Source organism: Aquarana catesbeiana, linkage group LG01 (assembly GCF_042186555.1).
Source record: "Aquarana catesbeiana isolate 2022-GZ linkage group LG01, ASM4218655v1, whole genome shotgun sequence".
NCBI classification, from domain to species: Eukaryota; Metazoa; Chordata; class Amphibia; order Anura; family Ranidae; genus Aquarana; species Aquarana catesbeiana.
In genome coordinates this window covers 874,297,641-874,315,735 of record NC_133324.1, presented here as the reverse complement: position 1 = coordinate 874,315,735, position 18,095 = coordinate 874,297,641, and the positions used below count along the sequence as shown (strand labels likewise).

The 18,095-nt window shown below is 40.9% G+C and overlaps 1 protein-coding gene across 2 annotated transcripts in view; it reads right to left on the bottom strand.

Moving 5' to 3' along the window:
- Nucleotides 1-1,052: 1,052 nt before the first annotated feature.
- The window catches only part of SLC2A9 (solute carrier family 2 member 9), a 689,875-nt gene continuing 672,832 nt past the window's right edge, over nt 1,053-18,095 (bottom strand). For both annotated transcript variants that reach the window (XM_073610132.1, XM_073610123.1), the window contains exon 13: nt 1,053-2,622. In XM_073610132.1, the coding sequence (XP_073466233.1) occupies nt 2,350-2,622 (273 nt within the window). In that variant the 3' untranslated portion in view covers nt 1,053-2,349. The remainder of the gene's footprint in view (nt 2,623-18,095) is intronic.

Below are 18,095 nucleotides of genomic sequence, written 5' to 3'. Positions count from 1 at the left end.
TTTACCCAATAGGGTTTAGTCTCTATGGGGTCGATTTACTAAAGGAAAATAGACTGTGCACTCTGCAAATGCAGTTGCTCCAAAGCTTAGTAAATGATAGAGAGCTCTGCAGACTTCCATCATCCAATCATGTGAAGCACCCTCCTGCATCTGAACGCTCCCCCATGAGATTATGCCAGCCTGCCAGTACACATCTTGATGAGGGTTCCAAAGATGGGTAACATCGCTGCACTAACAGGCCATGATTCATTACAATATGACACTGATATAATAGTGTATATGTTGGTGGTAACTTGGTGCACTTGTGTTGCTCCCTGTGTTTTGTGTGGCGCTGCTGCTTCCTGTCCATGGACACTTCCACTGTGGCAGGGGATGGATGTAAGATACTGGATGCTGGTACACACTTCTGATTGGTCCATATGGTTGGTGGGGCCCATTTGAATGGGCGTGGTAAGATCCAGTAGGCGTATACTTAGATACATGAACGTGTGTATATATAGAGGTAACTAGAGGAGGCCAGTCATTCACCGCTTTGGCTCTGAAGAAGGGGGTCCTCCCTCAAAAATGCGTAAGCCATCTGCGATGCCATCTGGTCCTCCCTAACATTCGATCCAGATTGTAGATTTTAGAGACATGGTCTAATTTGCTGGTGCATCGACAAGCTTTTTATCACGTCTTTATGTGAGTATGATAAATTGCTGTTATACTTTTTAATACATTTTACCTTTGATAATGCACAAGGTCGGTGCACCCTCCTTTCTTTTCTAAATGTTTCAGCTCTAAGGATACCCATTGTTCTGAGGAGGGCGGCATGACCAGTGACATTCCATACAAACCCAAAGGGTTGGTCTCACCACATACTTATTGACTAAGCCCCCAAGCGCCGGAGATTGTGTTGTAAGCAATTAAAGTCTAACTGGTCTCCTAATCCCCTTCCACTCCAAAATGAAAAAAAAAGGTTAAATATACAGTATTTGTAGGTATCTGTACCCCCAGTGAACTGGGAAAATCTGTGAACATGCCACGTAGTATATTCCTAATAGAAAAAAGGAACGTATTGAATGTTTTAATAATGCATACTGACAAAAATACATAGATAAAATTTTTTTTTTAAAAAACATGATTTTTTTACAACTCTTGAATGTAATAAAGATCAGAAAAGTAGTACAATGTAATTCATTGATGTTTTAGTATCAGCATAAATTGTATAGTGTTAATTCTAAAAAAGTTTTTAGCCCTAAAAGGTCAATCCTATGTTCTTTCTTCAAGTGCTTGAAGACGTGAGCTGGCATTTGCTGCCTTGCACTTTTATGCCTTATGCAGATTGCCCGGCGTTTCTAAACACTTTTCTCCCGGCAGGAGAAAAGCAGCATAAAAAACATGTCTAACTGAAATGAAAATAAAAATAAAGAATTGGAAAAAAAAAGTGCCTTAAAATGGATGTAAACCCTCACATATACCCAGTGAAGTGAATAGCCTCAGATGATACACAGAGATGAAACAAATCATCCTACATACATTTTACATGTAAACAACATGGGTAACTTTGCAGTTGGGAAGGATGCAGGACAAGGTACGCCTCCAAAATGCTAGTGGTGATTCTGCCACAGCTCTCCCCCCCCCGCCCCTCTTCTTCTTCCTCTATAGCCTCTTCTGCAGATATCTCTATGCATGAGAGTGTACAAGTGTCATCAGTGCAATGGAGTCAGCACAGAGAAGCAAGTAGTTAACGGTGCCAATGCAACTCGCTTCTAAGTAGGGGAGACCTGCTTTCATTTTGACTGTCACATTTTGACGCTCCCAGCCTGAGTTCAGGTATTACTAAGTGCAGTTTCACTTGTCCCACCCACAGGTGCCTAAGCCCCACCCACCACATGACAAGTTATAGAGATAGCTGAATGGATAGGGTTAGGGAGTTCCTGAGGATAGAAGAGACTCTGGAGAAATCCTGGAGACAAGGGAGCTAGAGAACAGGAGGTCTTGGGAGGAGGGAATACTCTAAGCCAGAGAGAACATTATTAGAGTGTATGACTATATAACCTTCAATCCTGAGTTTTCATTTGAATATGAACAGAGCAGCAAGGTAGAGAAGATATGGTGAGTACCTGGTGCCTAGTAGTAGATGACTTGAGTGACCCCGTTATTTTACCCTGCAGTGAAAAAGGTTAGTGCCACGTTATAGAAGGTTTGGAACAGGTTATAAAAATCAGAATATGTAATGCATAATGAATTTGTAGTAATTATAAGAAAAAGACAGTACATAGCTGCCAATACACTGCCACCAATCAGTAGGCTAATGATGGGAGTTGTAATTCAGAGTAGAGAGCCTCCACACTCCTCAAATACACTTCACAACTGGTTTATGTATTCCATCTCCATACTGTTGTGGTCAGCATTATCTGTGTGAGCTTTAGTATTCTCAGTCTGTTCAACAGTCTCCTCCGGACTTGAATATTTCTCTGACTCTTTGAATGCTGAAGATGTTTTATTCATTTTGGCAAAAGCTTGGTCAATTTCACTAAATGTCTTGTTTTTCGTTTCAGGTAAAACAAAATAGAGGTAGAGGGCACCAGTCAAGCTGATCGCAGCAAAGACCACGAAACAGTAATTGTCCAAGCCGTCCTATGGAGACAAGAAATATAACATACAGTAGGTAAGGTGGAATATTCTAAATCATGTATATATCTCACATAGGTTTATTGTAGTCCTGTGTTGGACACCCATACACATACACTATCTTACTAAAAGTAACTTTAATGACATCCCAGTCTTAGCCTGTAAGGTTCATCATTGAGTCGGCCCACCCTTTGCAGCTATAACAGCTTCAACTCTTCTGGGAAAACTGTCCACAAGGTTTAGAAGTGTGTCTATGAGAATGTTTGGCCATTCTGCCAGAAGTGCATTTGTGAGGTCAGGCACTGATGTTGGACAAGAAGGCCTGGCTCGCAGTCCCTACTCTAATTCATCCCAAAGGTTTTCTGTCGGGTTGAGCTCAGGACTCTGTGCAGACCAGTCAGGTTCCTCCACCTCAAACTCGCTCATCCACGTCTTTATGGACCTTGCTTTGTGCACTGGTCAAAATAATTTGGTGGAGGGAGGATTATGGTGTGTTTTTTTTTTTTTTCAGGGGTTGGGCTTGGCACCTCAGTTCCAGTGAAGGGAACTTCTCAGGTGTCAGCATACCAAGACATTTTGGACAATTTCATGCTCCCAACTTTGTGGGAACAGTTTGAGGATGGCCCCTTCCTGTTCTAACATGACTGCGCACAAAACAAGATCCATAAAGACATGGACAAGCAAGTTTGGGGTGGGGGGACTTGACTGGTCTGCACAGAATCCTGACCTCAACCCGACAGAACACCTTTAGGATGAATTAGAGTGAAGAATGAAAGCCAGGCCTTCTCGTCCAACATCAGTGCCTGACCTCACAAATGCGCTTCTGGAAGAATGATCAAATATTCCCATAGACACACTCCTAAACCCTGTGGACAGCCTTCTCAGAAGAGTTGAAGCTGTTATAGCTGCAAAGGGTGGGCCAACTCAATATTGAACCCTATGAACTAAGACTAGAATGCCAAGTTCATGTACGTGTAAAGGCAGACGTCCCAATACTTTTGGTAATATAGTGTATGCACGGCGCAAATTTAGCAAGTACAATTTAGCAAAACAGCAGAAGTTTAATTACATTTCTGAGGCTAGTGACATATTCTCTAAGGCAGTGGTCATCAACCCTGTCCTCAGGGCCCACTAACAGGCCAGGTTTTATTTATTACCTTGGGGAGATGTAAACTAGAATACTGCAATCACTGAGCAGCAAATTATATTACCTGTGATGTACTTCAGTTATCTTGCAAACCTGGCCTGTTAGTGGGCCCTGAGGACAGGGTTGATGACCACTGATCTAAGGGATAAAGTATATAGGGGTTAATTTACTAAAGGCAAACAAGCTGTTTACTGTGCAAGGAATTTACACTTTGCAAGGGAGTTTTTTTCTTTGCAAAGAACACCCAATCACGTGCAAGGAAAGTAAAAAAAAAAAAAAAAACTATATTTTTCCTTGCACGTGATTGGATGATGAAAGTCATCAATACTTTTCCTAATGCACCAAGTTAAAGTGGTTGTAAACTTTTACATAGACCCAGTAAAGTGACTGATACACAGAGAGGAAACAAATCCTCCCACATAAGTTGTACCTGTGTATTCATCTCTTCTTTACATCCATTTAAAGTGTAGAATTTACACAGGATCTTTCAACTCTGAAAAGCAGGAGCCAGAGAGCTGAAGTTATATCAGTGAAGAGAACTCTGAGAGCTGATTGGAGGAAAGGGAACCCCCCCCCCTCCACACAGCACACAGGAACAGAGCGCTGAGACTGTCAATCTGCTGCCCCCCCCCCCCCCCGGATTTTTACTGTGACCACTAAACCAACTGTGGTGGGTGTACCCTGTGGGGTACTTCTGGCAGGTTTAATGAACATATACTGTATGCAAGGTAAATTAATATCTATATATATTTTTAGTGCAATATATATATATATATATATATATATATATATATATATATATATATATATAGCAGTTGTTAGTATATTTTTTTTCTTATTTAAAGCGTGCAATGCACAGACTTCTAAAATAAGGTACATAGGATAATCATCTGTTTTGAGAAGGGTCAGGGGATTTTGGAAGGGTTTTTTATTCACTATTGGTAGGAAAAAAAAAATACATCAAAGTAGAAAACCTTAATAATGATACGAAAAACTAAAAACATTTTTTTTTCCATTTTTTATTTGGTAATAAAAATTTTATCTATTTATCTATCTATCTATCTATCTATCTATCTATCTATCTATCTATCTATCTATCTATCTATCTATCTATCTATCTATCTATCTATCTATCTATCTATCTATCTATATCTCCATATAAAATAACCATTTAAGACTGTTGTCATATCTTTGTAATGTCACCATTCTTTCTCTTTCTACTCCAAAAATATAGAACAAATTAATATTAAAACAAAAAACTATTTGACCCCATCACCTGCCTGCTAACAATTGTACTGGTGTAAAATAAGTTTGGCAGAGAGAATGGCAAACCTTAGATTAAATAATCACAGAGGTCATTAGCACAGTGTCTTGAGACAATAATTAACATGACAGCGCCTCAAGGAATCTTTGAAACAATTCTATGCAATACATAAATATCAAATAAATTGCTCTTGCACACAGGGTCACAAGTGTTACTAGGAGGTTATTGAAGGACACAAATGTTTATTGCCCAGGGCTCAAAGTGTACTCTCGGAACAATGACAAATCCTACAAACATTCGGATTGTAAATATTGCACACATTTTACTCTTAGCCATTTCATTATCATATAACAGAGATATACAGTATACTGTACGGGTTCTTCTACTAAAGCAGCCCATACATGCGTGGCTCCCTGCTGAGAAATGTAAAAGCTGGCCATAAATGACATTTTTTTTGGTTCAATTTCCTTCAGATTTACCTTCAGCTATACAGTGCAAGGGCCTGCCTGATTGCATACAAATTGAAAGTGTTTAGATTTGATGATGTTGGTAAATTTAAAGGAAAATTGTACAAGAATAATGTATTATGTATGTCCAGCCAAAGTGTAAAGTGTAGTAACACAAAGTAGGCAATCACAAATAAAGCCTCGTACACACGATCGGATTTTCCGCAGACTTTTGTCCAAAGGGCGTTGGCCAGGAACTTGTCTTGCATACAAAATGGCAAGGAATTGTCAGCCAACAAACACAAATGTAGTGGCTTGCTACGTGGTTTTTCAGCTCTTTAATGAAACCCTTTTGGCTCCTTCTGCTAATTTTGTGTTAGTAGAAGTCTGGTGATTGTTGATTCACACTTTTAATTTCTCGCTTTTTAGTTAGTTTCTGAATGGCAGCCAGCCATGTTGCGGAATCGGAGGAGATAACATGTTATTTATTATTGGCCTTGAAGTTATTGCTTTGACCCAAGTCCAGGAACAAGAGGAGGAGGAGTTCTTGGACCAAAAATTGGTTGCTTTATTAATCGTGACCAATTATGTCATATGCTTTTGCTGCGGAAGCTCCAGGAGAATAATCTGGATGATTTTTGGAATTATCTCTGGATGACGGACCCCTGCTTTCACCAACTCTTGGCATTGTAGACCCCCTATATTAAGAAGCAGGACACATGCATGAGGCTTTTATGTTATTTTTTGGTTGAATAATAATGATTTTATTTGGTATATTTTCTATATTTTTGGATGCATAGAATGCACTTTTTGGTTAAGTTCTATTGGCAGATAGCATGTCTAATTTTATTTGTTTTCTTTTTTTTAATGCACAATAAAAAAAATTGTGGAGAATAATACTTGGCTATGTGTTTTACTTCAAATGACAGTTTGGCAGTAGCAGTTACATTTAAAAAAATACAATGTAAAATTAACAAGGGACACCAACATAGTTATATCTTTGATCTTAAAAACTACAGGATAATGGTGTTGTGGTAACTTGCACCAAAAAAAAAAAAAAAAATAACAAGCATAATAATATTATTCTTGATATCACTAGAAAAAAAAAAGCCTTTGAAAATTAGTTTGCAATAACTCCATCAGTATCACCACCAAAGCAGCTTCATTATTATCCCATTAAAGAAGAAGAGAATTGTGTGCTGCATTTCGAGATTTCATAATTTGCCACGTCACGAATGTTAATTCTCCATTACGAACGCTAGTTTACAAAAGCGACCGCTTCTGCCTCGTCCTTGCTTCTGAGCATGCGTGTTTGTACTTTGGACTTTTGTCCGACGGACTTGTGTACACACACTCGGAAAATCCGACAACAGATATTTGTCCACGGAAAATTTTAAAGACTGCCATCCAACATTTGTCCACGGAAAATCCGACAACAATTGTCCGATGAAGCGTACAAACGGTCAAATTTTCCGCCAACAGCCTGTCATCACACATTTCCCATCCGAAAATCTAATTGTGTGTACGCGGCTTAAGTTATGTTATGGTCTGATTTGGAAGTACAGCCAAAGCTTGTTTGGCTGTACTTCTCCTGTACAGCAAAACAAAGTTGCCGGAAGTTGCGCATAGAGATTTCCAGTGAACAGATGGTCCCCAGTTATTTCTATGAACCTCAGAGGCCCGGGCGCGATGTTATGACGTCACATCCCGGCGGATGTAAACAAAGCCGAGGACGCAGCTGGAAAGGCCGAGAGTGTTCATTTTTTTCTTTGATCTCAGCCTTTCCAGACTGAAGGAGAGATGTGGGGTCTTATTGACCCTACATCTGTCCATAAAGAGCACCTGTTATGCCCTATTCCTATTGTAATAGGAATAAAAGTGACCAAAAACGGAAAGAAAGTGTAAAAAAAATTAAATAAAAGTCAAATAAAGAAAAAAAAATTAAAGTGCTCCCATCCCTGCATGCTCGCACACAGAAGCGAGCGCATATGTAAGTTGCACCCACATATGTAAACGGCGTTCAAATCACACAAGTGAGGTATCACCGCGTGTGTTAGAGCGAGAGCTCTAACACACGCGAGCTCTTAGTCCAAGATCTCCTCTGTAACTCTAAACATGTAACCTATAACAAACTTTAAAGCGTCACCTATGGAGATTTTTAAGTACCGAAGTTTAGCACCATTCCACGAGTGTGCGATCTTGTTATCTGACACCTTTCAGTGCTTTCTGCCCGTGCTGCATTATTATCAGTTAGCAGTGTTTCCTGCTTTCTCTGCAGACTTTTATACTTCTGTCATGTTCTTGGACAATCAACATCTGTCTTGACACATTTTATGACAATGGAACAAATGTCAAGTTCTGTTCCCAACAATTATATGAACTGAGGTAGCCACTTGAATGAGCCATTTGAATGTCAACATTACAGAGTATGCCTAGTTGAATGTGACTCCCTTACCAACGTGACACCTTGTTACCTATTTATTCTAAAGCCTCATATCCTTTTACATTGCTTTATTAGGCTTTATATACTTTGCTCTTTATTGCTTCTCATTTGTATTTTGATCATTTGCCCCTGAGCACATCTTACAGAAAAGTGTAGAAGATGGCAAGAAACCACCTGCCACATGCCTGCAGACAACCAGGGGTCCTTCGACAACGTTTACTAAAACCTTGGTCTACTACAGGGACCCATCATGAGAGTGTAAAAAGAGAATGTGCAGATCTCATGCTGGACAGTCAAAAGAAAACAATTGACTCCAGTTTCACATGGGCCATGGAGGAACTGACAGACCAGGCATGAGCACTTCCAAGCTTTTACCATTGCAACATCTCTCTTTTCTCCGCAGAAAACAATGTTTAACTATGCATGCTCCACAAAAGCCAAGTCATCGAAAAAAGTGGCTACAGTTATTGGTCACATTGCACTGGAGCAGGGACATTATATAAACAAGAGTCTTTAAAGTGAGAATATTTTTGGTCTGTAACCTTAAAGAGACTGCCAGGGAAAAAAAAAAATGGCATCAAGTACTTAGAGATTGTACAAATATTATATAAATGCAGCGCTAAGTGGCGTTTGACATGCGTTCAGTGAGTACAGAAACATATCACATTGCATAAATGGTGTGTGTACTCATCAACAAAAATGTGTTCATAATTCACAAAAAAAACCCACAATATAACTCGTGTGGAACACTCTTTGGTATAGACCCTATATTACAAGGGAAAACAAAACTAACATATGTTCAGTGCATACAAAAGAAACTAATGTGTGTTCCGTGCATCCAAAGATATATCGCCTTTCATAAGTAATAGGTGTCACCTTTTATAAAGGATCTGGGTATACATCCAACAAAGATGTGGTATTGCATGAAAACAAAGACAACACTTATAACCAAATTATAGTCCACAAGTGGAAAAATCAGTGATGGCAGCACTAAAAGACATGTGGCAGAGAAGAAATCCAGTATATGTTGCTACATCTGGTGGATGTTCCTTATGCATGCAGGTTTCATATAGAAGTGGAGGGGTAAATGTGCTTACCAGAAGAGGTGGACACTCACACCGTACGGCGGGGTGTCATACGAGCTTATGGATCCAACTGATCCTAAGGGTGTTCACTGCAGACCTGTTGGAACATGCCAATGGAAGGTACTGGTCAGTGCGTCCAAAACGACCTCAGGAGCAGGATGGACCGTAAATAATCGGATGGATGGATGGATAGATTCCCCTCTCACAGCATACAAGTGGCAAAAGGGATGTAGTTCTCACCAAATCATATGGCATCCACATAAGGGAAAAAAAGGGAATCTCCACATGGTGCATGAACCAATAAAAGCAGGTTTATTTGAAATCATCAACAGTAAAGCAGATGTTTCACAGGCATCAGGGTAAAAAAGTTGTACAAGTGATCACAAGTCAGATAAAAAAATTTTCGTTAGCGTGGTGACAAGGTAACAGCAATCAGCAACCCGACATGTTTCGGACAAGTGTCCATCTACAGGGGCATAATGCCCCTGTAGATGGACACTTGTCCGAAATAAACCTGCTTTTATTAGTTCATGCACCATGTGGAGATTCCGTTTTTTTCCCTTATGTGGATGCCATATGATTTGGTGAGAACTACATCCCTTTTGCCACTTGTATGCTGTGATTGGGGAATCTATCCATCTATCCATCCGATTATTTACGGTCCATCCTGCTCCTGAGGTCGTTTTGGACGCACTGACCAGTACCTTCCATTGGCATGTTCCAACAGGTCTGCAGTGAACACCCTTAGGATCAGTTGGATCCATAAGCTCGTATGACACCCCACCGTACGGTGTGAGTGTCCACTTCTTCTGGTAAGCGCATTTACCCCTCCACTTCTGTATGAAACCTGCATGCATAAGGAACATCCACCAGATGTAGCAACATATACTGGATTTCTTCTCTGCCACATGTCTTTTAGTGCTGCCATCACTGATTTTTCCACTTGTGGACTATAATTTGGTTATAAGTGTTTTCTTTGTTTTCATGCAATACCACATCTTTGTTGGATGTATACCCAGATCCTTTAAAAAGGTGACACCTTTCACTTATGAAAGGAGATATATCTTTGGATGCACGGAACACACATTAGTTTCTTTTGTATGCACTGAACATATGTTAGTTTTGTTTTCCCTTGTAATATAGGGTCTATACCAAAGAGTGTTCCACACGAGTTATATTGTGGGGTTTTTTTGTGAATTATGAACACATTTTTGTTGATGAGTACACACACCATTTATGCAATGTGATATGTTTCTGTACTCAAAGAACGCATGTCAAACGCCACTTAGCGCTGCATTTATATAATATTTGTACATTCACTATACAGTTGCTATACTGGTGATGCCGGCTGCTGATTCATCTTAATTAACAGAATATTTCTTAGTAGCGCAACAACACTCCCTTTTTCTGTTTGAAGTACTTAGAGATGCCTATACACCGTATGGGCAGCAGCCTCCAAAAGCCTGCAGGTATGGCTCAATACCACACCACTCTTACAGACAAAGCTTTGACTTTTCCAGTTAATATTAGAATATGCTGATACCTGCCACTTCAACACACCTCTACTGGCCCAACACTAGGATGGGCTGCCCTACGGGCCAATAGGAATGTACAGGAGAGAAGAAGGGGCAGGAAGCACACTGGCTAATTGGTTAGCACTTCTGCCTAGTTGCACTGGGGTCATTGGTTCAAATCTCAACCAAGGCACTACCTGCCTAGAGCTTGCATGTTCTCCCTGTGCCTGTGTCTCCTGTGCCTGTGTTTCCTCCAGGTACTCTGGTTTCCTCCCACACTCCAAAGACATGCTGGTAGGTTAATGTACCTAAACAGCCAAGTGGGAGCTTCACCGTTGTGAGTGGGGATGCTGTAGCTCTTTGTGCATGTGATGATTTTGCTGTCACAGATCACACAGTCATCCCCACACATTACATCAAGCACGAAGCATGAACATCTAACCCAGTGCACAAAACATCTGTCACAGTTTCTAGCACCAGACCCCCTGTATAACTCTAAACTGGTAACCAATAAATGCTTATAAAACGTCACCTATGGAAATTTTTTAATACCAAAGTTTGGCACCAATTCACAAGCATGCACAATTTTATAGCATGACATGTTTGGTATCTATTTACTCATGGGTATTATATTTTCTTTGTGTTCATTGAAATGTATTAAAATGTATTTATTTATTTATTTTTCATAAAATAATTATTTATGCGTTAGTGTGTAAAATTGCTTTAGAAAAACTGCTGCGCAAATATCGTGTGACATAAACATTTTCAAAACCCACCATTTTTTTTGTAGGGCCTCTGCTAAAAAAAATATATAATATTTGGGGTTCTCAGTAATTTTCTAGCAAAAATACAGATCTTTACTTGTAAACAAAAAGCATCAGAAGAAGGCCTGGTCTTAAAGTGGATAATGGCTGTACTCCTTGGATGTTTGCGCATCTGTATGTGGCCAGGTTGAAAAAGTCTCACACATGTGGTATCACCATACTCAGGAGGAGTAGCAGAATGTGTTTTGGGGGATAGTTGCAAGTATGCCTATGCCATGTGAGAGAAATAATGTGTTAATAATGTGTTAATATGACATGGGAAGGGATTGAAGAAGATTTCCAGGTATGGATATTTTAAACTTAGTTACATTGGTCCAGCTTGGAACAATGTATTTATGTATATACCATGCTTGGCCGATGCCCCTGGAAGCAGAAAATAGCTTAAGTACTGTCAGCTACTCCAGTGATCTCCACTTCCTTCCAGGTCCTGTGCCAAGTGGCTGACCTTAAGCGTTCTAAATGCAGTAAATCGCCCACTTGCATTACATTTTCTGAATGAATGCAAAGCGTTCCCTGATTGAATGAGGTGGAGAGGTGGGAGAGTGACATCATGCTCGCCACTTCATCCAATCAGAGAACGCATTGCATTCATTTGGAAAAGGCAAAGCTTTCTCTGACTGACGACATCATGTGTTACATTAGCCCAAGCTGGACCAATGTAACTATGTATAAAATAGCCATACCAGGATTTCTTCTTTACATATCTTCACAGGTAAGATGTGGCCAGGTTTTTCATATTCCACAAACTACTGCATAGAAAGATGTGGCATAAATACTTCAAGGCCAGAAGAAATTTGCAGATGTTACTGTGACAACCCAAGCATGCTTTATCACATGATAAACTACTAATGCATGCTTTTTAATAAACCAGATAAAGCTTATTTTTTGAAAATCAGGATGCCCAAACTAAATGATTTTACTTACTCAAACATTATGTTGAAAAACTTTTTACCTAAGGAAACTATTAAATTAATCGATTCTGCTAATAAAGATTAACTGGATTTAAATTTAGGCTATCAGGTAAATTAAAAAACTGTCGTTCTAAGCTAAGCAATGTAATTCAAAACTAAAACAGCATTAGTGCTCAGTGATAGATTAATAATTCTGCATTAAACAGGAATGATTACGCAAAATTAGTGACTAAGGGGAATAAAAAGCTGCATATTTTCAATGCCCAGATTCACAATAATTAGAACATAGCAACGTAGCAAATGCTATCCCAGCTTCCAATAATTTACAATAAAAGCAAATTAGTGGTAAATGTGCAGCATTTGTACATCAACTCTGTATAAATGGAGCAGAATGTAGAAAGTATTGAAATGGAGACATAGATATTAAGAAAGACCTGGCACAGGAGCTAACACACGTCAATTTGCTGTCCTTATGCTGTTTTTTAGCCCTCATGCACACAGGCTGTTAAAAAAACGTTATGAAAACGCCAGTATCTTTGCAGTGATTTTTTTTAACTTTTTTCAGTGTTTTTCAGCGTTTTTGCAATAGCATTTTTGAGCGTTTTTCTGCGTTAGCGTTTCTGAGCATTTATTTTTTTTTTTCAATTTTTTTTTTTTTTTTCAATGGATCAAAAAACGCTAAAAAACGTTGGTGAATGACGTTTTTGAGAGTTTTTGAGCGTTTTTGAGCGTTTTTCAGCGTTAGAGCGTTTTTACAGCTGAAAAACGTCTCTCATTACCCACTGGTCCTGGGTTTTTTTTACAGCTTAAAAACGCCTATGCCACTTGCAGCTCAAAAACGCCTAGGTGGGCATGAAGCCATAGACTAACATAGACAGGCCTTTTTAAGCTGCAAAAAAAGCTCAAAAAAGCAGCTGTAAAAACGTCCTTGTGCATGAGGACCTAACATACTCATTTACCTAATTTTTTTCAACTGACGATCAGCTGTTCAGCAGAAAAACATTTTTACCAAAGTGAGAAAAGCCGCATTGGACACCCATGTTCAGGTGGGCGCCACACACGTGGTATAAAAATGCTTCCTAATACAGCAGGTGGAAAACTTAAAAGATCCACATTGTGTTTTCCCACTTTTGAGGCCTGTGGAAAAAGATATATAAGGATATAGTCATGTTAGGGTTTCCTATCGAATTTCAACTTTTTAATGGTTGAAACTCCCACAGGACTCGGCACCGCCACATGACAGCACTCAAGGATAGCAAATGACCTATCATTTAAAATTTTGGAAAGTGTTAGATGTTCCCCCATAACCAGGAGAACTCACAATTTCTTTGGCCTCTGGTGGCAGATTGGGGTACGCAGGTAAGTAGAAAAATAGTGCCTATACTGCACCCCATTGAATAATACAGGTGGAATGGTACTCAATTGCATATGATAACTTGGGTTTATAAAGATTGACACACTTTGCTCGTATTGGATCAAAACATACTAGAAGAATGTTGGCAATGGAAACAGAGTATTATTGAAGGACAACATCAATGAAGGCAGAGTTATACAAGTAAATATTGGATTTTACTCACCTTGAAAGAAATAAACCAAGAGATGTTCAGACAGGGGTAAGGTGGGAAGAGTGCTGCACGGGAATCAAAAGAGGATTTAAGGAGGGCCTCTTGTTCACTGAGTCTTTGAAGACTGTGTCATCCTCAACTGGAAACTGTCAAAGATTTATTGGGGCAGGAAATAGATGGATCCACCACTGGAACCTTCCACTTTTTTGTGGTAAGCCTCCTCAAATGGGTAAAGCTGAGCATCTTGGCATGAGTATACACTTTGTATGGCTGCAGCCAAACTCTGTACAGAACATCCTGTACTAGTGAGTGAACAGGATAGGACAAGCAGGTTTTTTGGATTTGGGAGGAGATCCATGCTGATGGCCTTAGGTTCTAACTTCAAACAGAATTGTATTTTGTCCACCAGAACCTTAATAGTTTCTTTTAGCTTGAGAGAGATTGAGAGGGACTGGCTATCCCCCCAGGAGAAAATCTCAGATTCCAAGAATTAACGTTTCATATCCTCATCTTCTTCCCCCCTCATCATCCTTATTGAGAAGCCACGCTGCTGCGAAGGACAAGTCAGACAATGACTCAGCGGCGATGTCGCCTGGTGGTGCTTAGGTATTGTGTGTCTATCAATGCAGATGCTTTCCTCATTAGGTCTGCCTGAATATTTATTTCTAGTTAAAAGGAGGAATGGGGGAACCGAAGTACATAAAGGGAAACCCTGAGGTGTGGAGACCGGGGTCAAAAGCAGATTTTTGGGAGAAACCCTGAATAACCTTATCATGGCCCTGTTCACAGTGAGTGCTGGTCTGCCCTCTGGTCCCATCTCCCTTGTACCTGATGTCTGCCATGAGGGTGAAGAGATGCTGCTCACAACAAGTTGTAGCAGAGCACAAAAGGTGCAGACCTTCTGTGTTTCATGACTGAAGGCTGTTGTATAACCTGGTATTGGTAAACAATAGACAAGAGCCTTAGGTTGTGCCTTGACCTGTTGCAGGGCACAAGACGGCGCACGGGCTGAGGAGGACCGAGGAAATGCTTCCAGGGGCAGGAAAGGAGAGACTGTCGTGTTGTTGAAGTCAAGTTGCTGCAGCCAGGAGGGTTGGCAGGATTTGCATCAGACTGCAGTAGCAGTAGTAGCAGTAATAGCAGGAGCAGTAGTCCACCAAGTATCAGTTAGCACAATTATCTTCTTCATCTAAAATGGTTGTTACCACAGAGGTGACTGCAGACCCCCACCTGCAAATGGCTACTAGGAAAATGTTAGGACTTATTCAGAGTGAGGCCTAGCCATGCGCTAATGGTGACAGGAATCTGGAATTGGACAGTGAAGCAAAGCAAGTGATCTCAAGTTGGGATGAGCCAAACACCGCCCAGTTTGGTTTGCAGCAGAACATACTTTGTTTGAACACGTGAACACCGTTAAAGTCTATGGGACACGAACGTGAAAAATCAAAAGTGCTAATTTTAAAGTCTTATATGCAAGTTATTGCCATCAAAACGTGTTTGGGGACCCGGGTCCTGCCCCAGGGGACATGTGTCAATGAAAAAAAGTTTTAAAACTAAAGTTTTTCAGGGAGCAGTGATTTTAATAATGCTTAAAGTGAAACAATAAAAATGAAATATTCCTTTAAATATTGTGCCTGGGGGTGCCCTTAGTATGCCTGTAAAGTAGCGCATTTCTCCCATGTTTATAACAGTGCCACAGCAAAACTACATTTCTAAAGGAAAAAATGTAATTTAAAACTTCTTGCGGCTGTAATGTATTGTCAGATCCTGGCATTATAGATAAAAATACCAAAAATACAAAAAAATGGATGTCACCCCCAAAATTCATACCAGGCCCTTCAGGTCTGGTATGGATATTAAGGGGAACCCTGCACCAAATTTTTTAAAAAAATGCTGTGGGGGTCCCCCAGGCACTATATACTTTGAACAGCAGTATATATACTATACGACCTGCCCTATATACTCTGCAGTTGGTGGTACCAGAACACTGTTGTTGGGCGCAGGAACGGGCCCTGCTGTGAAATATTAGATCAAAAATTGTAATTACATGCCCCTGTTAAACAGGGGCAGAAAAATTGGGCCTTGGGCAGTGGTGGTGGTGCCACAACACTGTAACCCCTGTGGCATGGGATATTGTTCAGCTAAGTGGTAGATGCGTTTTCATGTGGTGAGTCCACATCAGACAGGCGTTTTTACTTAAAGGTCTGGTAGCCCATGTTTATTAAATGATAAAAACAAAACAAAAGTCCACTCAGGAATCACAACTGAAAATACAAGCCCACCTGGCTGCTCTTCAACAGCGCTGCTGCTACAGGTACTGGTCCCTCAAGCCACCAGTTCTTCCAGGCCCACAGTCTTGGATGCAAACAGCTTCGGGCTTCTTAAATGCACACAGGCTTCAATCCCCTCAATGCACACAGCTTCTGTCTTCACACAGAGACACTCACTAGGAGCCATTGCTCCAACTCCACCTTCCTTCTATCTTCTGCTCTCACCAGCCCCTCGTTATATAGGCTGTGTACAGCTGGGCACACACTCTGCTTGCTATCCTCAAGACCTGGACACAGGGTTGGAGGTCCCGTCCCACCCATGACTCTCAGGGATCTCCAAACTACAGAATCCCATCCAGAACTAGCAAAACCTGGAGAAAACTGACAGAGCAGTTTTCTCCATTTAAACTCTACACTCTGTAGTCTTGCAGTCCGCAAATATGCAAACTCTGTGTCTCTTTTACCTCTAATTTCATAGGGACAGAGCCTCGCTCTGCCACACCCCTCACAGATACTCTTGTTGGGTGCAGGAATGGGCCGTGCTGTGAAATATTATATCAAAAATTGTAATTACATGCCCCTGTTAAACAGGGGCAGAAAAATTGGGCCTTGGGCAGTGGTGGTGCCACAACACTGTAAGCCTTCACAGTTACTCTTGTTGGGTGCAGGAATGGGCCGTGCTGTGAAATATTATATCAAAAATTGTAATTACATTCCCCTGTTAAACAGGGGCAGAAAAACTGGGCCTTGGGCGGTGGTGGTGGTGCCACAATACTATAACGCCTCACAGATACTCTTGTTAAACAGGGGCATAAAAATTGGGCCTTGGGCAGTGGTGGTGGTGCTACAACACTGTAAGCCCTCACAGATACTCTTGTTGGGTGCAGGAACGGGCCCTACTGTGAAATATTAGATTAAAAATTGTAATTACATGCCCCTGTTAAACAGGGGCAGAAAAATTGGGCCTTGGGTGGTGGTAGTTGTGCCCTAAATAAAAAATATTGTTGGCTAGCATCATCAAGATTGAGGAGGAATAGGATAGTCAGCATAGGCAGTCTTCGAGGGATCCCACATCCATAGCAAATTCAATCAGTTACATCAGCATCAGGTGCTTGATAGCTGCTGATCCAAGACTGATTCATTTTTATGAATGTGAGTCCATCAACGGAGTCTGTGGACAGGCGCACTCTTCGATCCCTTACAAAACCTCCAGCAGCTCTGAATGTGTGTTCAGAAAGCACACTGGATGCAGGACAGGCCAATAGCTCAATTGCATACTGAGCAAGTTCTGGCCAGTGGTCCATCCTTAAGACCCAGTAACCCAGTGGATGCTCTGTTGGAAAGGTATCCAAGTATGCTCTTGCCCCTAGATATTCCTACACCATATAATGCATACGCTGGCGATGGTTGTTTGAACCGATCAGACCTGAAAATTTTTTTAAAGGCATTGGTCAGCGGGCCACTTTCTCCACCGTTCTTCTTCTAACTGAATGAAGCCTCAGCAACACGTTGTCCAGCACCAGGAAATTGTAACTTCCCAGGGTTTGGAAATGCGTTGCACAAACCTTTCTTCAAGGCCTCCTTAAGATGTTTCATCCTCTGCTCCCTCTGCGAAGGCAGGATGAGTTCTGCAACCTTACCCTTGTAATGTGGATCAAGAAGGGTTGCCAGCCAGTAATGATCCCTCTCCTTGATACCACGAATCCTAGGGTCCTTTCACAGGCTTTGTAGAATCGGGGAGGCCATGCAGCGTAAGTTTGCAGAAGCATTAGATTCTGAGTCCTCTGGGTCACTAAGGATCAAATGATCCATAACTACCTCCTCCCAGCCACGTACAACTCCTTGGGTTTCTGGGGACTGAAAACAACCCCTTGAAGACTGCTGCTGAGTGTTAGCCTCTACATCCATGCTGACACAATCCTCCTCCTATCCTTCCAGTGTGTTTGGCAGGCCTGCAGGAATGCTATCTGGATAAAGTGGAGAGGTAAAGGAAATCCTCCTCTTCCTTCC